The sequence below is a fragment of the Embiotoca jacksoni genome, unplaced genomic scaffold (genome assembly GCF_022577435.1).
Source record: "Embiotoca jacksoni isolate LCO1_2020_lvr unplaced genomic scaffold, fEmbJac1.0.p SCAF_34, whole genome shotgun sequence".
Taxonomy (NCBI): domain Eukaryota; kingdom Metazoa; phylum Chordata; class Actinopteri; family Embiotocidae; genus Embiotoca; species Embiotoca jacksoni.
In genome coordinates, this window is record NW_027185386.1 from 1461483 (window position 1) to 1483197 (window position 21715).

At 43.4% G+C, this 21715-nt stretch overlaps 1 protein-coding gene across 1 annotated transcript; it reads left to right on the forward strand.

Annotated features, from left to right (window-relative positions):
• The first annotated feature begins 425 nt into the window (after positions 1-425).
• Positions 426-21448, forward strand: gsg1l (gsg1-like). The gene is made up of 5 exons (XM_069165445.1): positions 426-997; positions 6689-6736; positions 11497-11649; positions 14266-14377; positions 17328-21448. The coding sequence occupies exons 1-5, from the start codon at positions 709-711 to the stop codon at positions 17692-17694; spliced, it is 969 nt and encodes a 322-aa protein (XP_069021546.1). The 5' UTR covers positions 426-708; the 3' UTR covers positions 17695-21448.
• Positions 21449-21715: the final 267 nt, after the last annotated feature.

The window sequence follows — 21715 nt, forward strand, 5'->3', positions numbered from 1 at the left end:
CGGGAGAACATGATTGACTGCAGAACATCTGATGTCATTTCATCCAATTGTCTTCAGATGTTCAATTTTATCTGACCGGCTTTGTAAAGACTCAGTTAAACAAACTTTTTTTACAGCAGGTATCTGGAGGTCGTTAGAACCGCACTCCTGTCGATAACATTATCGATGGCTCTGTTGCTGCTTTCCTTTTACGTCACAGTAAACTGGAAATCTGGATCGGTCAAAAGATCTTTATTAACTGATTATCAGAAAGGAAGAAAGGAGCTCACAGGATGCCAGTTGTTGTTATTTTTATGAGAACAGTCCGTTCATGGTGATGACGCACAAGCCACCGGTAGAGAGAGAGAGAGAGGGAGGGAGCTGCTCGGCTCTCATCATCCCGCCTCTCACTGAGAGTCCTGCTCTCTGACGGGCAGCAGCTCTGTATTCTCTCCGGGAGTCTGGAAGGAGTCCGCGGTGATGCTGAAGTAGATGGGAGGAGACGTTTCTGCCGCCTCTCGGTGTCCGGACTTTCCGTCACCTCCTTCCGCAGTGAGGACAGACCAGCACAGAGAGGACAACAGGTGCAGAGAGGACGCGCGTAATTCCTCCGTGCGTCCTCGCCGAGCCATGCCTCTTCTCCTCCTCCTCCTCCTCCTCCTCTTCCTCTGACCGCCTTGGAGGAACTTTCTGGCCGCCTGCTGGGACGCGGTAGCTCGCTCCGAGAACATGAAGACGACGCGGAAATGTCGCGCGATGCTGTCGGTGGGTCTGAACCTCGTGGCTCTGTTCTTCTCCACCACCGCCTTCATCACCACGTACTGGTGCGAGGGCACCCAGCGCGTGCCCAAGCCCAACTGCAGCAAGCAGCGGCACCACAACTGCATCGACTACGGCGTGAACGAGACGGACCAGAACAAGGTGCACTACAGCTGGGAGACCGGAGACGACCGCTTCCTCTTCCGCCGCTTCCACACCGGCATCTGGTACTCCTGCGAGGAGAACATCCACGAGGCAGGTGGGTACGTCAGTGAGTGAAGCATCCGGAGAGGATCGGAGCTGAAGCTGCCGATTAAAACAGCCAAGTTGCTCCAAAATATCAAACCTTAGGAGCGCGTTTGGAAGCAGTTTCGGCTAAAGGCTACTTGAACATCCTGCCCATCAGCGTCAGTTATTCCTGTCCACAAAAGTTTAGCTGTGTTTGGATCATTTGTTTGAGAGCAGTCACAGTTCAGGGAATATTTCCTGCTGAAAAAAGAAGCCAACAGGTCAGTTTTTACGCACGAGCCAAAAGAAAAAACCTCCGTGCGTAAAACCGACAGAATCTCAGTTTGTGTTCCGGCCAAAGTGTCGTTTATATTTCGTTTAGTTTATATTTATATTTTGTTTAGTTTAAGGTGTGTCTGGTCGGAAAATTTAGATTTTAATGAGGTACAAATATGATGCGTTCAAGGCTGAAACTGTCCTTTGGAGTGGATTTTCCTGCAGGTTGACTGATAAGTAGTTTTCTACTACTTTCTAATTTAAAATAAACAATTCATAAAAAAAAATATAATAATAATAATTAAAATATTTTATTTAAATTGTTATTTAAAGCCCTTCTTCTCACTTTAATATATTTTATACTTTTGTTTACAATCAGAAAATCCCCCAAAAAGATCCAAACCTACAATGTTTCAGGACTTTGACTGTTCTTTGGCTCTTGGCTCAGAGTTCATTAACACCTGCTGAGGAATTTTATTTTTCAATAAGACCAGGAATTTACTAAAACGATAAGAAGTCAGTTTTAATCAAACAAACAAGAGGAAACTTTTTTTAACTATTTTAAGCAGCGAATTTATCTGTGGAGATCCCTTCTACTGTGCTCTTAATTGTTTCTATTATTTTGTCCATCTCAGAGGATGCATTTGAGCATTCATTTACTAATGTAAGGTAAACAAACAAACAAACAAACAAACAAACAAACATCAGCTGCTTCTAGTCTGTAAAGAGAGATCAAAGTAGGAAGTGCATCACAGTTTCTGTGATGTTCGAAGCTGTCATAATATATTTTAGAGATTAAATGAAGGAGCAGCGCTGCGCTGAGGCAACGCTGTACGTAACCTCAGTGGTTACCGTAGAAACTGCAGCATCACGCGATGCACACCAACCCCAAAAAATACTTTTTCCAGGAAGTGCTAACTGTAAAGGAATAATAATTAGAGAAGTGAAAATCCGGTGAGTGGAGAGGCGGGGCCAGTCAGGTGACAGGAAAACCCGAACTTTGACACGTGTCTCAGATCTCTCTCCGACCTGTTGACGTACTGTGTTTTAAAATTATGTTCCATGCGGCTGAACTTTAAAACGTTTTTTTTTTCCTGGTGGAAGTTATTTAAAAAATAGCCTGGAGCTGCGTCCTTTAAACGCTGGACCTGTGGAGCCGCTGACCCGCAGGTTTTAGACGTTTCTCACCTCAAATCTAAAGAACGGGTCGCCGCAGAAGTCTGAACTGAAGAGACATCTAAAGTCAGACCAAAGATTCAAGACGAGATGAAACTGTTTTAGAGCGTCGCAGGAACAAGTTTAGGATGTTTCCTGCTACTCAGCTCCATTGGGCAGTTTCAACAGCCAATCAGCTCATAGCAAAGTCAGCCGGTCACGTCACTCACGGACTGTCAGCTAATCGAAGTGGCAGGTTTGGAAAGAACGAAGAGACAATCACCTCATTCATTTCTGGGTATTTTGTTGAAGCATCCATGGACGGCTCTAAATTCTCCTGTTTATTTGTATTTCAGGAGAAAACTTGATGCTTTTTCAATGGGAGTGTATTGGAGAGGTTTCTTTTTAGGTAGCCCCTAGTGGCTCTCGGTGGTATTGCACTTTAAGGCTTTTCTGCATTGGATTCATATTTTTTTGGGACACGGAAGCGACGTCCATTTCCATGTAGTCTTTAATTTTAGCATAAAAAAAAACAGTAATCATTGTAACTCTCTAATCGATGTCGGACAACTTTACTGCTTCTTCGGTTTCACTGCTGCTCTGCTCTGAAAATACTTTTATATTCGAGTCTCTCAGAGAATAGAACTCATTTCAGATCTCTCTGTCTTGACTTCACTGAACTTCCTGACCTCTCGGTGTTTGACATCTGCAGATGTTTCGTGCCGTTGTTCGTCCCGCTGCTGTCACATCTGTATCCATGGAGACACACCAGGCCACCTGGGCAGCTAAAGGTTAAATTAAAAAAAACACAGCCATGCTGCCGCGAACGCTCCAGTGAAGCTTACTCACTTCATTACATCACTGTAATCTGGCAAAGAGAGTCGTAAGGAGCTCAGGCCGACAGCGTTTTAACAGCAGTAATGAGAACAGCGGCTGCTGACTTTAATTTGTACAAAGTTCACTTTTACATTGAAAGGGCCTTTCTGTAAACTCTCTGTATCTTTGAGCTGTTTGTCTCATTTTCTTGGCAGTTTGTAAAGGTTTAAAAACATTTTTTTGTTTCCTCCACAAAGTTTTTCAAAATAAAAGTAGTCAAATTAAGTGTTACCTCCTTGCAGAGGGAAGTTGCTAATTTACTAAAACTGTCTTTGTCACAAAAACACTCTCCGAATTAGGAGAACTTACTTATTAGCAAGTATATAAAATAATTTTGAACTTAAATGTAGCATCCAGGAGTAAGTAAGGTTTGCTGAAATGTTTTCAATCACAACAAAAAAGTGTATTTTCAGAAAAAGATACCTGTTTTTAGTTGGTTCTCTCAGCTGAATGATTCAGATGGAGACGCGAGCGTAGAAGTAATGGTACGTTAGCTGTTGTTTCACGAAGCCATTCATACTCATTAGAGCTGCAATTAACCCCCGAATGACATCGGATCGCTGATTAAACAGACTGCGGTGCTGCTGGCTGCAGGGAGACAGAATAATGGGCTCAAACTGAGAGTCTGTGAACTAAAAATACAAGAAAAGACATCTGAAAGCACCTGAAGCCTCTTTGAAATGAACCCGTTTCATTACAACCTGATGATTTTTTTTGTCTTTTTTGGGGGGGATAATTGACATTTGAGAGCAGCGCCGTCTTCTGTGAGCTGCAGGAAGCTGCAGGAATACTGATTGCACTGTTAGTCCTGTCGTCAGGTTACAGACGCGACCGCTCACTCTTTAATTACATTTCAGATTCCCGTCCTAATCAGACAGCGTGCCGCTCACCTTTCGGCTGCGCCACATTTTCACACTGCAGATCACCGAGTCAGGAGCACATAACGCTCGCTCTCTGTTGACCTTGGAAATTCAACGACCTCACAGGAGTTACCCCCCCCCCCCTCCCGTCACCTCACCCTCCCCCAAGTAGCCATTCAGTATAAATGAAAGGAAAGTCATAACTTTTAGTTGCAGTTTTGTTTTCACTTTGAGAGCAACGGGAGACGAAGCTGTTGACGGGTGGATGCTTCAAGCTCAAAAGCGCTCAACTATCATCTAACCGTCGACACCTCCAGCCTGCACTTCTGCACACACACATAAAAGAGAAAGAGACTCGCTTGCACCGTAAACTGGGGCTCAACAAATACCATCCAACTTCTAAAACCGCCGCCTTGTACAGAGCCGATAAGAAGCACGACTTTAGTTTTATTTTGGAGATGAGGGATGTTGTTTGCGCTGCACATCCAACATCAAACTCACTTCGTCTGGCGGTTGAGTATCGGGTCTGTGGAAGCAGCATCTGCTCGGTGCATCGCTGTGGTAGACTGATGATCGGCTTTTTTTTTAAGTAAAGTAAGTTGGGAATTTCAAGTTACAAGAGAGAGTAAAATGTTTATACGTTTCGCTTTTAGCTGCTCGATACCTGGAAACCTCCTCATCACTATGAACTCTAAACCCACAGGACTGAGAGCTGTTTGTTGTTGCGTGTGAAACTCTGACGATATGAAGTCGAGGTCGACAGACCCGAAGGTTCTCTTCTTTCTATTCGTGTGGAACCTGAATTATTGGCGAGTATCCGGGAGACAAACAAAGAGAGCGTCTTCATCTGTCGTCCGGCCCGCTGCGTCGGGGGGGTTCAGTGAGTATGTGGCGGCGTGGGGGGGCGTCGGTGTTCGGGCCGGGTTATGGATGGTTCTGCCCGCTGCCGGTGACACCGCGGAGGCTGAGTTATGGCTCGTGTTGTGGCCGCTGATCTGTGACCTGCAGGGTCCCACTGAGCTCTGATGAACTCTGCTGCAGCCCGAGTGAAGCGAAAACAGAAATACGACGCAGCCGAGAGGACACCAGAGTCTGCAGAACGTTTCCTGCACGAGCGACTGCTGATACAACATCCATAATATATCATTAAATCTCTATTAAGTTCACATCCAGACTCCAGCTCTGTCTCAGACTGCATATAAAAGTTGACGGAGCTTCTGAGTCTGAAAGTTGAAGCCAATTCAGAAGTGCTTTAAAGTGTAATACCAGAGTGGGCCACTAGGGGCTGGCTCCAAAACAATCTCCAATAGACTCCCATTCAGAAAGCATCAAGTTCATCAAGATGTCATTAGATAAATTCCCTCCCACTGATTAGTGTTCTGGTGGTCCTTCTGGAAAATTCATCATCCATTACATATTAGGACTATTGGGGGCGTGTCTTGTTTGATCGACAGGCCTGTGATGCAGTCAGGTTTCCCAGCCCGTTTTCATTCCTAAGGCGTCAAATACTTCCATTTTGTCACAGCCGTTGGTGTCAGTAGCATTCGCACACGCTACCTTACGTCTTATGCGGGTCGGAAAAGGTCACGTGACGAAGTACAAAGGGGTGAGGTGTCCACGTAGGGAGGAAGTGGGATGGAACAAACCATTTACTTTCACCTGGGAGAGTGATATTCAAGTCCAGGACAAAGCAAAAGTCAACGTGAATTTCTTTCAAGTGGCCCAAGCCAAGAAGTTTTTACGCCTAACCTTAACTAAACCGCAACTGTGTCATATTCAACCCAAACTGTATTTTTTCCGAACAATAACCACGACTTTTTTTTGGTGCCTAAACGCAAAGCAGCTTGTGCGCCAATATGAGATGCCAACGGCTTTCATTAAACGTCAGTATTTAATGCCTTGGGTATTTGAGCGTGTTGGGTTTCCAGTACCGGTGGGCGGGGCTTAGAGTCCTCAGTAAGCTCCACTCCCTCAGCTCGTCCAAATATGCTCATTTCTGGTTAAAAAAAAAAAGAAAAAAAAAAAAGATGGCAACGACTACAGTCGTTAAAAAAAAAAACAATAAGTGCGTTTGCTTTGTTTGCTTTGTGCTCCAAACTTATCTCGCAAACATAAAACTGATATCCATCTTTTTATCGAAGTGTCTGAAAGCAAATAAATGTTGCTGATACTGTTAGTGTCAGTGAAAGTAAAGTGGTGGTTTTATCAGCTGCAGAGGATGAGTAGATAATGAAGTAGCAGCTGAGTGACATTCAGGAGTCGCCGTGTCTTTGTTTGCAGCCTCGATGCATTATGAGCTCGTATCAGTTTGACACACTAACGCTCACTTTCTCCTTTTCTCTCCACCCTGCGCATTAATTCTCATCCATTTTCTCCTTCCCACTAATCGCCTCCTCCTCTGCACCTCTTCGTCGCCTTCCTCCCCCTCCTCTTCGTCACCTTCCCCCTCCTCTGCTTCATTCCCAGCTCATCTCACCTTGCCGTCTTCACCTCTTTTTCCCTCTTTACGTCCTCTTTTTTCTCCCCTCTCTATCTCCCCTGCTCTCTCCTCTCAGGTGAGAAGTGTCGCAGCTTCATTGATCTAGCCCCGGCCTCGGAGAGAGGTGAGTAATGACGGTCGTTAGGCGCCGCCGCCGCTCCCTGCTGCTCGCCACCTGTTCGCCAAGCTGAGGAAACAACAACAAAAAAAACACAGAAAAAAAAGGAATCAAAAATACATGTAGACTGTCAGGGTTTGGTAGAAGTTGAATTTAGCGCAGAGAGTTCACATGAAGCTGAATTTTAAAGTCGGCTCACCTGAAGGGTCATGATTCCTTCTACAGAGTTCACAAGAGGAAACACACACACAAAAAAACCTGCTTTCCAACATCTCTGCATGTGAACTGACAGTCTGTCGCAGAGAGGACGGATCACATCGAACCGTGAGCTCCAGCTGGAGTCGCTTTTTAGTGCGCTATGAACCAAACAAACCGATCTCATTCCCAAAACATGCCGTGAGGAGACAGGTTGAAAAAGAAAGGTCGCATGAGGATGTCGAAAAAAGGTTGAAGTTGCTTTATTTGTACCTGCAGGTAGATTTGTTTCGCAGTAAAAAGAAGACATCCATCTTGACAAACACTTAAAAAACAACACTGACGATGTTCAAGCACAATAAGGCGTGACAGAAAGTGCTCAAAGACTTTATTAATCAAGACTAATAAATAGCAAACAAAAAAACCTCAATAATAAATAACCACTGGAATAAAAAGGTAAAAATTACACTAAATGAACTAAAACAGAAGTTCTAGAAGTATTCTGCGATATAAAAACGCTTTGAGATTATTCGTACGAAGTCAGGCAACATTAGGGGGTTCAATGATTAATCTAATCTAATTTCTAGGATAAAGGATCAAGAAAACATGTACAAAACTGTTTTTCCAATTATGTTTAGGCACAACTTTTTTTATTTTTTTTTATTGATGAATGTCGGCAGGAGGTGGTCGGGGTGGATGGTGGGCCTACAAAGCTCACGACTCACACAGAGACGAGTTAAATCCAGACGCACTTCAGTTAAAGTCACACAAAAAAAAAAAGTGACAGAAATAGTTGAAGTGACGATTTTTAACCTCCACAAAACTGAGTGAAGTGTCTAAAAAAAAAGAAAGGCCTGAATTCTATCAGCGTAAAGCCGGTGTCAGATGTTTGAGATGACGCCTCATTCGAAGCATCCTGAGGACTTCACCGTTGTTATGTTGATGAAGGAGGGAGTCGATGGAAAGTGACACGTATTAATTGATCTGAAACAAGCTCAGTCTACTCCGGCGTCTTGTCAGCTTTGATTTATGGAATCTATTGGAGCTTGTAGTCTGATGAAGATGAGAATGATGCTTCATCTTCTCATCCAGGTTTTAAGCAGATTTTAAGATAGTTTTTACAAAGTTGTCACAAAGAAAATCGACGAATGTTTCTGTCGAGTATAAACTGAATTTATCAGCATATCCTCCTGTATAATATTTCCCTTTTTTGGAGCCTGAATGCATTAAGCATCATATATTTCTGTGTAGGGATGCGGAGAGACGAGGGAATCTTGTCCTAACTTCAAAACAAGATCAGATTATTCCTAGCGGCACATGGTGTTTATATCCTGCGTGCGGCATGAAAGGAATATTTGAGCGTCCAGAAGAAAGAGAATACGTTGGTGCGTGTGGGCGTAGCCGCTAATTCGCTGTTTCATGCAGAGCAGGTAGTTAATAATGAAAGTTCTCTGATGGTTTCATCTGTTAATGCCATCTGGAAGAAGAGCGGCAGCGTTGCACGGCGGCTGATGTGATGTATGGAGCGGGCCGACCTTGCCTCGCACACAAGGATACAATATGTTAATCTGCGTTTCCTTCGGGCCGACGTTCCCGCCGCCGCCTCCGGCTTTTATAACGCACAGCTGCTCCTCAGTCAGATCCGAGTCTGCTCTTAATGAAAACTCAAACAAAAAACATCTTAATTTGATTACAAGGAAACACTCGGAGACCGGATGGCAGCCAGAGTTTTACAAAAAAATAAAAATACTGCGGTCAGGGATGCAAAGTTCCAGATCGACCAGAAGAAATGCATGATGGGTCGCCATCCTTTTCTTTACATTTAAAACCAAAACTGTTCAACTGTCGAGGTGTTTTCGCTGTAGAAGTTGTTTAATTACGTCTTCAACCTTTTTTTTTTTTTTTTCCTCTGAGAGCTCCTCATGTTTAGTAACATTTATTCACATGGCTGAGCTCCACCCAGATCGTCCTCTCGTTAATCCTTCGCGCTGATAGCGTCGTTCTCGCCGACAAAATAAAAATCTCCATTGTTTGTAACTAACTTTACGGCTAACGTGATTAGCTGATCTGTTAACAGAGACAATTCATCTTTTAAAGTTTTAACAATTGAGGAAGTTTGTTTGTTTTTTTAATCAACCAATTTGAGGAGTTTGAACTGTAACTTTTATTGTTCATTTTCCTTTTCTTTTATAAAATTGGCTTCTTTGACTCATCTCAGAAACAATTGAAATATTAAGTATTGACATAAATCCTGTGTTGCAGCTCCAGTTATTAACTTGAAATTATTACCCTAGCGTATGAAAATAATTACATTTTTTATCTTAAAAATCCAGCACTAAATTAATTGATAAATGATCTGCTTAATGAGCTTCTCTGTGGATCAAAAGCTAATTAAATCTGAATTCTCGATGTGGACATGTTTTGAGAAACCCTGAAAAAATGGGGTCTGAAAACGTGTCACACTCAGACCTTCCCTGCACCACTGACACACTTTTGAACACACACACACACACACACACACACACACACACACACACACACACACACACACACACACACACAGTACAGTAATTAAAGACGTGATGAGACTCGGTCTGATGAGCCGCCTCCTTCCTGTTATCACTTCAGTCCTTCGCAACATCTTTTATTTACCGCCTGCGGTTTAATGAAGTCTGCTGATACATATTCAACGAGGCAGAAACGGGACAAAATTATTTTGGATCAATAATATTGCATTGTGAATTTCCCCTTACAGGCTTGTTGTACCTCCTGGAGTTTATTTCTATCGACCGGCTGTAAATTAAAGTCGCAGCTAACGAGAAAGTGAAGATGAAACATGAAATCTGGAACCGAACCGCCGTTGCATCTTTTCCATCAAATTTAAATTTAAATTTGTTTAATTTGCAGGGAAAATGATTTAATACAGAATCACTCGTAACAGCAAAATGTCGATGGCTGTTTAGAAGCGTAGACAGTATCGAAAATGTTTGTAGTCTTTAGGTCGGAAAAGTGAGCCCAAAGTGTAATACCAGTGATTGGGGAACCCAAAGACTCTATGCCCCGCCCACCTATACCGGAAACCTGACTACACCACAGGCCTGTCAATCAAACTAGACACACCCTTCGAACATAGCTTCGTTTGAGCCCTAATATCTAATGAACCCTGGAGTTATTTTCAGAAGGAAACACTGACCAGATGGAGGGAACATGGCAGATTTATGGCAACCTACTTGGGTGCCATCTTTACAGGCTGTATCCCGTTAATAATACATAATACATGTAGAGTAAAATGGTTTCTAGCTGACGTGCGACACACAACTACGAATGTGAAGCACAAAAGAAGTTATTAAACTTTGTCAGCGGGAAGCAACGGTTGAAAACGAGGACAAAGTTTGGAGCTGGAGGAAGGACGATGTCTTTAGTGGGACACAATAGTTGGATGTTAACGATGGTCGTGTGTTCATAGCTGCTGGAAGACGGGTTTTTATTTTTAAGCATCAAAAACCTGCAGCTAAAACTTCCCAAGAATCTGAGACTCGCCTCGAGTTCCTTTTCCTTTCATTAAAATCTGCTCTGTACTCGTGCTATTCTGCCTTTTTGATTTACTGACATAATATTCAACTATTAACTTTGATGTAAAGACACATTGAGTGTGGACATGTGCCTCACCTTGCCCGGAGAGAGGTGTGACAGGAATTTAGCAATCGGTATTTGCAGTTCGGGGATCGTGAAGCTCCTCAGAAGTTAAATTGAAAAACTCAGCCGGGAGGTCGTCGTCGGACTGAAACCCGGCAGAACGGAGCGGAGCAGATAATCCCGTTCAACCCGTCAACCGTTCAAAGAGCAGCTTCTTGCCTTTTAGAAAAACTTTAAATAAAGCATGCGAAGGAAAATGTGTTGAGTTCTGGTCGCGAGCGGGACGACGACCCTCCTCGGCTTTAAAAGTAAAATGTGCACGTTGTCGGGGCATGAAGACGTTCGGTCGGGTTGAAACACTTCTTCATCGCGCTGCATAATATCTCTCTGCTCTGACGGCTTTTTATTTTTTATTCTGTCTGTAAGACCAGAGCACCAATCAATGTGTGAAACAAGCAGGTGGGGAAATCAAACGCACCCTCCCCTCCTCCCGTGGGGCCGATCGCAAACTAATATCTCAGCTTGTCTTTGAGCTGCGAGCGTCCCGCCGGCGGAGGGGAGCCGGCCGTCATCCTGCAGAGATCCATCCAAGCTTCGTCCCCGGGAGGAAAACACTCCAAATAAATCAAATATTTATTGTGCGTTTCTGTGAAAGTCAACTCGAATTTTATGGGCAGAAAAAAATACATTTATCTCACAAAACCAAAAAAAGTAAATTAATATATTGTAATTTTAGGCGTAAAATTCGGTCTTTTCGACGTTGGTCGTCACTTCATCGACTTCCTGAAGCTTTTCAAAAGTTCTGTTTCCAGAGTTTGACTCAAACTCTGACCTGAAATCACAAATGTTCACGTTGGATCGCACCTCGTATGAATATGTGTGTATATGTGTGCTACGTTAGTCTCAGCTGCCAGCTGTTGTGTTTGGCGCCGCAGGCGTCCTGTGGCTGTCGGTGGTGTCCGAGGTGCTCTACATCCTGCTGCTGGTGGTCGGATTCAGCCTCATGTGTCTGGAGCTGTTCCACTCCAGCAACGTCATCGACGGACTCAAACTTAATGCCTTCGCCGCCGTCTTCACCGTGCTGTCCGGTAAGCCCCCCCCCCCATCCCCCTCCCCTTTTCTTTGGAAGTAGGCGAAGTGAACACGCGTGTGTTTTCTGTTCAACACTGGTGGATTATGACAACCTCTGATTGAAAGGCAGCACATTCCTCTGACCAACTCTCACATGGAGAAGCGCTCTGAGAATTACGAGGCGAGCGGCGGGAGATTTGTGAGCGGCCGTCCGGGGTCGGAGGTTATCCCCGGGAAGCCTTCGCTGTGTCGCTGCCAGGCGTTTTTCTCCCAACTCACGTTAAACCTCTTACAGAAGAAGTTGGCTGTTCCTCGGCCGAGCTGCACGCCGCTCGTCTCGGGTCTCTCCGAGGACGTTTGGTTTTTTGAAACCTCTGGAGCTGTAACTCCTGCTCCTCTCCCGTCACACCACGACTGATGGATCTGATCTCAATCACATTCATAAACGACACGGAAAACTGATGAATATTCCCTCGCCTGGGAAAAATGTTAATCTGCTTTTTGAAAATCAATATACGGCAGCTCAGAGAATCCGGCTTCGACTAGAGAAACAGGATCCAGGCTGGAATTTTAAAAAGACAAGAAAGTACATGCAGGTCACGACAACAACGACTTTTTAAAAATCATTTTCTAAGAATTGATAACTAAAGGCAACCATCAGTGATGTCATCAGCCATCAGTGATGTCATCAGCCATCAGTGATGTCATCGTTGGTTTGTGAACGTTATGAATCCTCCAGTTCAGATTCTGTCCGTCACCATCTTTACTAGTTCGGAGCGGTTTGGAGCAGGAAGTGACAGTGACATTAAAGTTTGGCATCGATACAGCTGATGATACAGTAGAGACGATGAATGACCTCGTGCACACACACACACACACACACACACACACACACACACACACACACACACACACACACACACACACACACACTTCATAGAAGTACGAGATGTCATGGAGTGAAGGTCGAGGAGAAATGATGCTCTCTTTATAGTGAACAGTAAATCTGGAGGAGCTGAGTTTGTGGAGGCACGATGCTGCACACACAAACAAACACACACACACAAACAAACACACACACACAAACAAACACACACAAACACACACACACAAACAAACAAACAAACACACAAACAAACACACACACACAAACAAACACACACAAACACACACACACATACAAACAAACACACACAAACACACACACACAAACAAACAAACAAACAAACACACAAACAAACACAAACAAACACACAAACAGACACAAACAAGCACACAAACAAACACACACACAACCTCAGCGAGACTGATTATAAACACAGACACATGGCTCAGACCCATCACACACTTCCATGTGACACACACACACACACACACACACACACACACACACACACACACACACACACACACACACACACAGCTGGAGCATTAACGTCACATCGCAGCTCTTTGATTTATTGTAAACTTATGAGTGATTACGTCTCCATCTCTAATTGATTGGACGCCTCCCAACCAGCACGTTAAATCAATTGATTCTGCATAATGACTAATTATGATAATTACACGTGTTCTGATTTATTACGGATGATACGGCGAGCTGCATCTCACACCACAAGAGATTTACTGCTGTTTTTCTTCACGGTGATCATCAGGGCAGATGATCTAATGCTGAGAGTTACTATAGGTAGAACAAGAACATACGTTAACGGTTCACCTGGCATGACAGGAAAGGGTTCACCCTCTGGGGAGCAGGAATGTGATCACTAAATTATTGGTAAACAGCTGATTTTTTTACATCTTAATTTGTGTGAAATTACTTTTAAGTCATAAAAAGCTTTGAGTTCAGTTAAAAAACTTACTCAATTAATTACAAAGTCTCAAATAACTTTTATAAAGGCCTTAAATTTTGTTTTTCTTGCCTGCATTTAGTGTTAAAAGTAAGTTATAAAATGATTTGGTATCTGATTTTGGCCTTGTTATATTTATCTATATACACCCGAGTTATTGTATATATCTATAGTAAAAGTGAGATTGTTTTACGGTGATTTGTGCAGTATGAAGCAGTTAAATCGTGTTTATCTTTTCTTTTCTTTTTTTTTGCTGCTATCTGGGTCCAGGTCAGTTAATTAATCATCTATATTTGGAGTTTTGTGATATACAGAAAAAGTAGAATAACTTAAAGTAAATTAATTATCTTGGTTTTCCATCATTATCCAACCCATATGACCAAGAAATACGTGTAAATAATTAATAATTTAGTGCTCTCAAAGGTCTTAAAATGTATAAAATGTTATTTGGTGAAACCTCAGGGGACCATGAATATCCACAGGCGATTTTATGGAAATCCAACCATGGTTATTTTGTGTATTTTTTTTTTTCTTGGACCAGTTTGATGCTCGTGTTGCCGCTACAGGAAAAGAGGGGATTTTATAATGTATATGTTTTATATGTATTTCTAATAATTGTAAGAAAACAGAGGAAGTTTTTCTCAGCACTGTCACATTCAGATCGTTAGAAGGTCTTTAATGTTGTGCAATAAATAAATGTGTGTGTGTGTGTGTGTGTGTGTGTGTGTGTGTGTGTGTGTGTGTGTGTGTGTGTGTGTGTGTGTGTGTGTGTTGGTGCTGCAGGTCTTCTGGGTATGGTGGCCCACATGATGTACACTCAGGTGTTCCAGATCACGGTCAGTCTGGGTCCCGAAGACTGGAGGCCTCACAGCTGGGACTATGGCTGGTCCTTCTGGTCAGTCCACACACACACACACACACACACACACACGTTTCCATCAGATGGACACATTCCTGAAGACTTGTCCGAACACTAATAAACTCTACACAACCTTCACCTGAGCCTGCAAACACATTAATGTCCCCACGACGTGACCAATACAAACACACAAACACACCAATATCCAGTAATGTTAAATTCTCCTGCATCGCTGCTGAAGAACAAATATTTTGCACGACAGAAGGACAGACAGAGATCGTTAAGGACACGCAGACAGATCCATCGCTGCTCCATTTATCTGACGTGTCTTTAAAGTGACCGTCTCCGGAGGTGCGCGGCGGCCCGTCAGCCCGTCAGGTGGTTTTCAGACCTGTCAGATAATTATCCGACCTTCCTGCTCTCGGCTCAGGAGGTAGAGCCGAGCTGCAGCTGCTGTCTCAGATCGGATCATTTGTGGACGGAGAATCTCAGAGAAGAAGAGCGTAGTTTATGTTGTTCGTGGAAACAAAACGTTCTCAGTTATTTACTTTTTTAAATGCTTGGAGATCCGATAATCTCAAAAGTCAATAAATAAATAAATAATAAATTGGCTTAAAAGGTGAGTTATGTGCAATTATTGAAAGCTCCTGATATTGTTGTCTCAACTCAAGAATGAACTTTGGACCTCTGTAATATATATATTTTTTTTTTATTTTTTTTAATTTTATTTTTATTTTATTTTTTTGATGCAGTATTTACCCAAACCAGCATTACCAACAGTTTGATGAAAAGTAAACTGATAAAAAAGTAATTTTCAGGAAATAAGAATAAACCGTTGACAGAAGGAGAGAAACACCCGGAACGAGAACACCTGCTGCTGGTAATATCAAGACTTTCTCTGTCAGTCAGTCGAGTGAAGTCCTCTCATTTAACGCCACGAGAGACTCGTTCAGGATCGTTAAAGTGGAATACATTCAGCAGGAAGGATTAACCTTGGCTGGAGCAGGAGCCCAAAAAAGCTCCTTCAGGACAGATGAGAAGTGTGAATGTGTTCAGCTCCGAGATGCGCTCACGTATTCTGTTTGAAGCTCCACTGAAACCTAAACTTTCCTCCAGACGTTATAACAGTCGGTGAACACATTTGATGAAACCTTCAGTCTAAGATGGAACCAAACCCACGGATACTCTTCCTCGTATGGATGTTGGAATTCCTTAAAATCCACATCAACGAGGGTCCACATGACTTAAATGGAGTCAGCCTCCCTTTAATATGAATATTGATTCATATATATTTAAGAAAAATAAGTGATAAGTGACCTACTCAAAAAAAAAGAACATAAACTAAATGTAAACACAAGGTACTAACCCCAACTCCAATATATATTTACAACTTTCCAAACAGTAACATGTCTGCAGAGAGCTGACCTTTAACCTGCAACCAATCAGCTCCCTGGAGCACGCTCACTCAGAACCAATCAATCAGATGTGCTCCCCTGCAGCCAATCACACAAGCACACCAGCAGCCAATCAGACGAGTTCACCTGCAGAAAATCTCACCTGCAGCCAATTAAAACAGTTAGCCAATAAAATCGCCTACAGGTGAGCTCACCTGCAGCCAATCAGATGAGCTCACCTGCAGCCGATAACACATAAGCACCACGGGGGTCATAACAGCCATGAAGGTAGAAAAGAGCTATTTCATTGCAGACCAACTCTGTCCTCGTGTGTTTGATCTCGTTAAACTCGCTGCCTCTGAAGAGTTCATCACAAACATTCAGTTTCATGCAACACAAATAAAAGTCACACTTCAACAGAGTTTTGTTCTCAACAGTCTAGAAGTCTGATTTATAGCCTGAAACAACCACAGACAGTAATCAGGTCTCTAATGAATAAGTCATCACTCATATTCACCACCTCGGAGAAGAAATACTTTTTGAAAGAATAGTTTTTTGGTCAAGTGTCTGGCTTTTTATTTCCGTGATACAAGCGCTGGTGATTTGTTTAGTTTTTCACTGTCGTTCTACTTTTTGATTTATTATTGTAATTTTAGAATATTTTGGGGGTTTTACTTTAAAAACGTTCTAGGTTTCCTTAGTGAGACAATAATTGCAAATATGGAGGGTTCATTATGAACTTAAAGCCTACCCCGGTTTGAATCCCTGTTTTTCCTGATAAAGAGTGATGGATTGCATCGACCTCTGAGTTTTGATGTTTTTGTGGTTTTCCAGCTCAGCAGCTTTTAAAGACTTGATATTTTCGTCAGTATTTAAGCTCTGCACACACGTGCTGTTTGCTTCCCAATTAGCTACCTAATATCAAGGCTTATTCCCCCCCAGGGCCTCCACACTCCCTCAATTAGCAGCCCATCAGTAATGAGGCCGCGAACATTAACTGGAGCACAGGTTGAGGATGGAGAGCTCAGAGAATTCATCACAGATGTTTCTCGGAGTGATTTCATTCCCAGAGGAAACTCTCTCTCCGTCTCACCAACCACTCCTCAGTCTCTCGCCCAGTTCCTCCCGGTGTTTCTACCAGGACAATGATGTTCTTCTGTTTTTCCTCCACTTGTCCAACACTTCGGGTTGACAAATTCTGGACCGATTACCACGTCAGTTTTTTGTTTTCTTTGAAGGTCTGGAAGTGACTGTTGGGAGTGAAGACAACTCCAGAATTAAACCACCACACACGGGCTCCAAAAAGTACAAAGACAGTCCCAATCATTTTGAACCAGCAGAAAAAAAGTCACCTTGTTTTTACTGTAACTCAGAAGAGTTAGTAGGATTATGTCCATGTTCAAAAGGGTGCTAGATCATTAATATTTTTGACTGGATATTTTCATACTTGTGGACGTTTGCTGACTGGCAGCTCGTCATCCAGAACAGGCTCTTATCACCACGCTCCTTTTCACGAGAAAACAATCACACTTACTGCACAGATGACAACCGTGTTTGAAGTTGTTGTTCTCCTTGTCTTTGTCTCTAACCAGCATGGCGTGGGGTTCCTTCACCTGCTGCATGGCCGCCTCCGTCACCACCCTCAACTCCTACACCAAGACGGTGATCGAGTTCAGACACAAGCGCAAGCTGTTCGAGCAGGGCCTGCGCGAGGAGCAGAACTACCTGGACCAGGAGGCTTTCCACTACTTCCGGGACCGCTCCCTCCAGTCCATCTCCAGCACCGTGGAGGTCTACCCCGGCCACAGCGGCGCCAGAGCCGGGCTCGTCGTCGGAGGGCCGGCTCCCGGTCCTGGACCTGGTCCGGGTCCCGGTCCAGGACGTGGGAATGTGCGAGCCGCCTCAGCCTCCATAGACCTGGGGAAGAACACAGACTCGCTGGGGGAGGAGCAGTGCTGAGCCCCCGACGATGAAAATGGGAAGTGTATTTAGGAAGGAGGTGTGGCCACAGGAGGCGGGATGAGACGATAAGGCGGACTGCACCTTTAAGTCTGGATCCGGCCACTAGGTTATCCACCAAATCTGAAAGTACAGCAGCCCTCATAATCCATTTGAAGAGACGCAGAGGAAACAAACAAATAAAAACTGGCAATATGTTCTCGTGAAAATCAATAGAAAATGTGAAAAGCGGACTAAGATCTTTAACTCTGTTAAGATCTGTGACCTTGTGGATGGAAAGTAGTTGTGCTCCAGCGTATTTTGAGGCGTTATGTGTAGTAATTTAACATCACACTTATATACTATAACGTGAGCCTGCGTAACTTTTGCTGAACAGCGGCCACTGCTGGCCAGAAGTGGAAACTACAGGATGAAGCTAACATCACCCATCATACCGGCTTCGTTTGGCTCAGTGCGAAGAGGATAAGCTGGCATAATGACGGCTCTTCTTCACGGAAATACTGCTACAATCTCTGTTAAAAAGGCTGATTGGATCGGGACCTGCAGGCTGAAGGTCGTTCAAGGTGTCGGTGGCCAATCACTTGTTTCAAGCGGTTATTCTAACAGGCAGAGAAGCCGCCTTTATCCGGTCAGCATTGACCTCCGGTCGCTGATCTGTCCGCCCTGCAGAGCAGCTGGGCAAGCCTTAATGCTAACAGGGTTTCCACACTGTAATCACATCAAATGTTGAGGCCGTGAGCAGCAGCGGGGCTGAGCCAGGCTGGCATCGCACAACAGCAGTTAAACATTCGTACAACTGTCTGCAGCAAAGGGGAAGGACTTTTAATCAGGCTTTCTAAAATCTTTCATCTATATTTCTCTTTGATAAAGCAGAACAAAATCCGAGTTCAGTTCCAAACAATTACAACTTCTATTTCTTGATAAAAACTCTGGTGACCCTCGACTTGCAGGTCAGCCCGGCCCCCGGAGAGCCTCCCAGGAGACCCGACTGCCAGTCAAACAGACATGCTGCGGATCGGGCTTCTTTTTGACAAACGTGTTTTTTCAGAGAACGTAGATGTTAGACGGAGACGTCACATGGTCTGATATCAGAGACAGGTTTGCCTCAGGACAGGAAGCAACACAGATTGTTTTTTGGTTCGAGTCTGTTTGAACATAAAATACTACAGTTTTAAACAGGGTCATGTCCTGTTATGACGGTTATTGTTCAAACTAGTGTTAAGAGTTTATTTTCCTGTTGACGCTATCGGTGAAATTGGTGGAGAATAATGCCAACTGTGTTTCCTCAGCAGCTTTCTGATGGTTTTACCTTCAGCCTCAGAGAGAGTTTGGTACAAGAGCAAAAAGCCTGTTGGCTTCCTGAAAGCAAAACAAAGATTACTGCTGTTTGCAGTTTCCAGTGTAGGTGTGAATACTGACGGCCCGTAACCATTCAACAACTTTTAAAAAAACGAGCTATTTACTGCAAGTTTTGCCGTGTTTGTTGAATCCGAGTTGATCTTATGCACTGTAAAACAGAAAAGTTGAGAAAACCTTTTTCTTTAATAATAGAGCAACCTGCTGCAAAGCCTTTTTGGAGTTTACTCAACTAACAGTTCATGTGTTGGGTTGAGAAGTTTAACCAAAGTGCTTTCTTAAATTTTGTCCAATTTAAGATTACGATTAACTTTTAAACTAATAAATATTATACATTAGAAACTTTGTGCCCTGACAGCATTGTATATTTTTTGTTGAGACAACCTTTCCTTTTATCTTGAAATGTTTTGTTATTTCAACTTCACCACTCGTTAGTTGAGTAAACTCAAAAAAGCTTTGCAGCTGGTTGCCATTTTTTTTTTTTGCTCTGTAGATTTGTGTAAGAAGCGGAGGAATTCATATCGACCTCGTGCAGCTCGCTTTCTGTCTTGAACCAAACTTTGTAGGCAGCAAACAAATAACAGAAGGTTTCAATGTTGTGACAGGACTGCAGGTCATATATCTTCCACTGAGTGTGTGGAGCCACATGACGGACAGCCCCATCACCCAGAGGTCAGAGGTCAGAGGTCAGTCCTCTCAGAAACAGAACGTGCTCCGAGTCACTGGTGTCCTTGGAGAGTCGCTGGGCCTCGAGCTGCTGCTGCAGGGGAACCGTTCACCTTTGACCCGTCTGGAAATTAGCTGCAGAAATGTACCGTATTGCGTGTCTCATGGGGACGTGTGGAGGATGTAAATCCTCACGGTAAATGATGGAGTTCGTACAGAAAAGGAAGGCGCGGAGGGAAGCGAATCACTGGCCTGATGTGAAACAGACTTCTGTGATTGTTTATCTGATTCTTGACTAAAGACGTTAAATCTGGAGAGATTAACCTTTGAATCGCCAACTAGTTTGTTCAGTTCTGCTTCCCAAAAAAACCTGATTTTTTTCACAGTCTCACTGGAAGGAACCGCCAACCACGTTACCAATCTCTTTCTTTGGCAACTTTCTGGGTGACCTAATCACCTTCATGTTCACCCGAGCATTCTGATTTGTTTACATTTGTAACGCTTTGGATAGCTTTATATTAAGTAGGCTTTGGTGCTGCAGAGGTTGTAGCAAGCAAAAAAAAAATCCAGCACATACAATTACTTTTTACACTTTGTAAGCGCTTTGAACCAACGTCTGGAGAGCTGAGCGTTCAGTCCAGCTTCTAGTTCTCACCCTCCGTCCTCCAAATCTGTGCTCCATTTGATTTAAACTCCTTGTTTGTGGTTGTAGCAGTTCCAATAAATACCATCCAACTGAAATGACCCGCAACCGTCCTCATAATAACCCGCATGGTGATCTGCCATCACATTTAGCTGCCGAGCTTCCAGTAAAATCAGCCTCACACATGTAAACAAACCAGGAATCAGGTCAGACAGCGAGTATTTCAGGATGGAGGTCAGTAAAATGTCCGTTCTAGGCGACTAATCTCTGTGTTTCTCTTCAGTCAGACTGAAAACAAACTATTAAAATGAAGCTGGGTTTTTTTGGAAAGCTGCAGGGACCTTGATTTTTATCCCCGATATGTGCTCTATATTCGTGTACAATGGAGGTTGGAAGGGCAAAGTTAGCCCGACCCATAGAGACACAAAAGACACGTTGAGGGTAAAAACAGCATCCTGAAATTAACTAAAATTGTCCTTTAAAATCACCAAACCAGTGCTATCTGGGCTACTGGCTCTACTCTACTGGCTTTTTGTGGTTTTTCCACTGGGCACAAGTTGTAGGTCGTACCGGACTATCTGAAATGGAAAACAAAATCAATAAAAGAAGCTGGTACCAAAGTTGAACCGGTACCAGTACAACGGCAGTAAAGTTGGGTATTGTGAAACCAAAACAACGAGCTGAGACTCGATGAAGAGTTCTGTAGAACTGAGAGGAACTGAAGCATCGTGACCGAGACCATGTGAACATAACTAACAGCTTAGTGTGAGTTCGTCAAGGGAAATAAACCGACCAAAACAAAGTCAAATCAGCGACCATCCACCGATGGAGACACGTCTGTTGATCTAAATTTGTCAAAGCTGCTGCTGCTGCTGCTCCGTTACGTAACGCATGGTGGGATTAAACGGGCCGGGAGTCACGGTGGTAACGGGAAGGTTTTCGGGGTCGATTTAATCCAAACGCAACTTTAAAACCTCGTGCTGTGAACTGGTGGTCACGAGTCCTCTGTACGCTGATGTAAACGCGCTGGTGACGACACTGATTCTGTCTGAATGTATTTGCTTACATTATATTTATCTATGTATTACACTTCCTGTTTCCTGTGTCTTTTGTTCACATTTACTCCGGCGCAAAATCACACGTGAAACAAATTTTACATTAAAAAGATGCATAGTTATCACATGAATTCATGAAATCCGACCCATATTCTAATCGACCAAATAAATAAATAATAATAAAATACTCAACAGATTATCGACCCGCAGCCTCACAGACGTGACTGCCATATTCACATAATCTGGATTTTGCTTTTATTAAACAACACATTTTTCCTCATCTGGTAATTTGTGTGCAAAA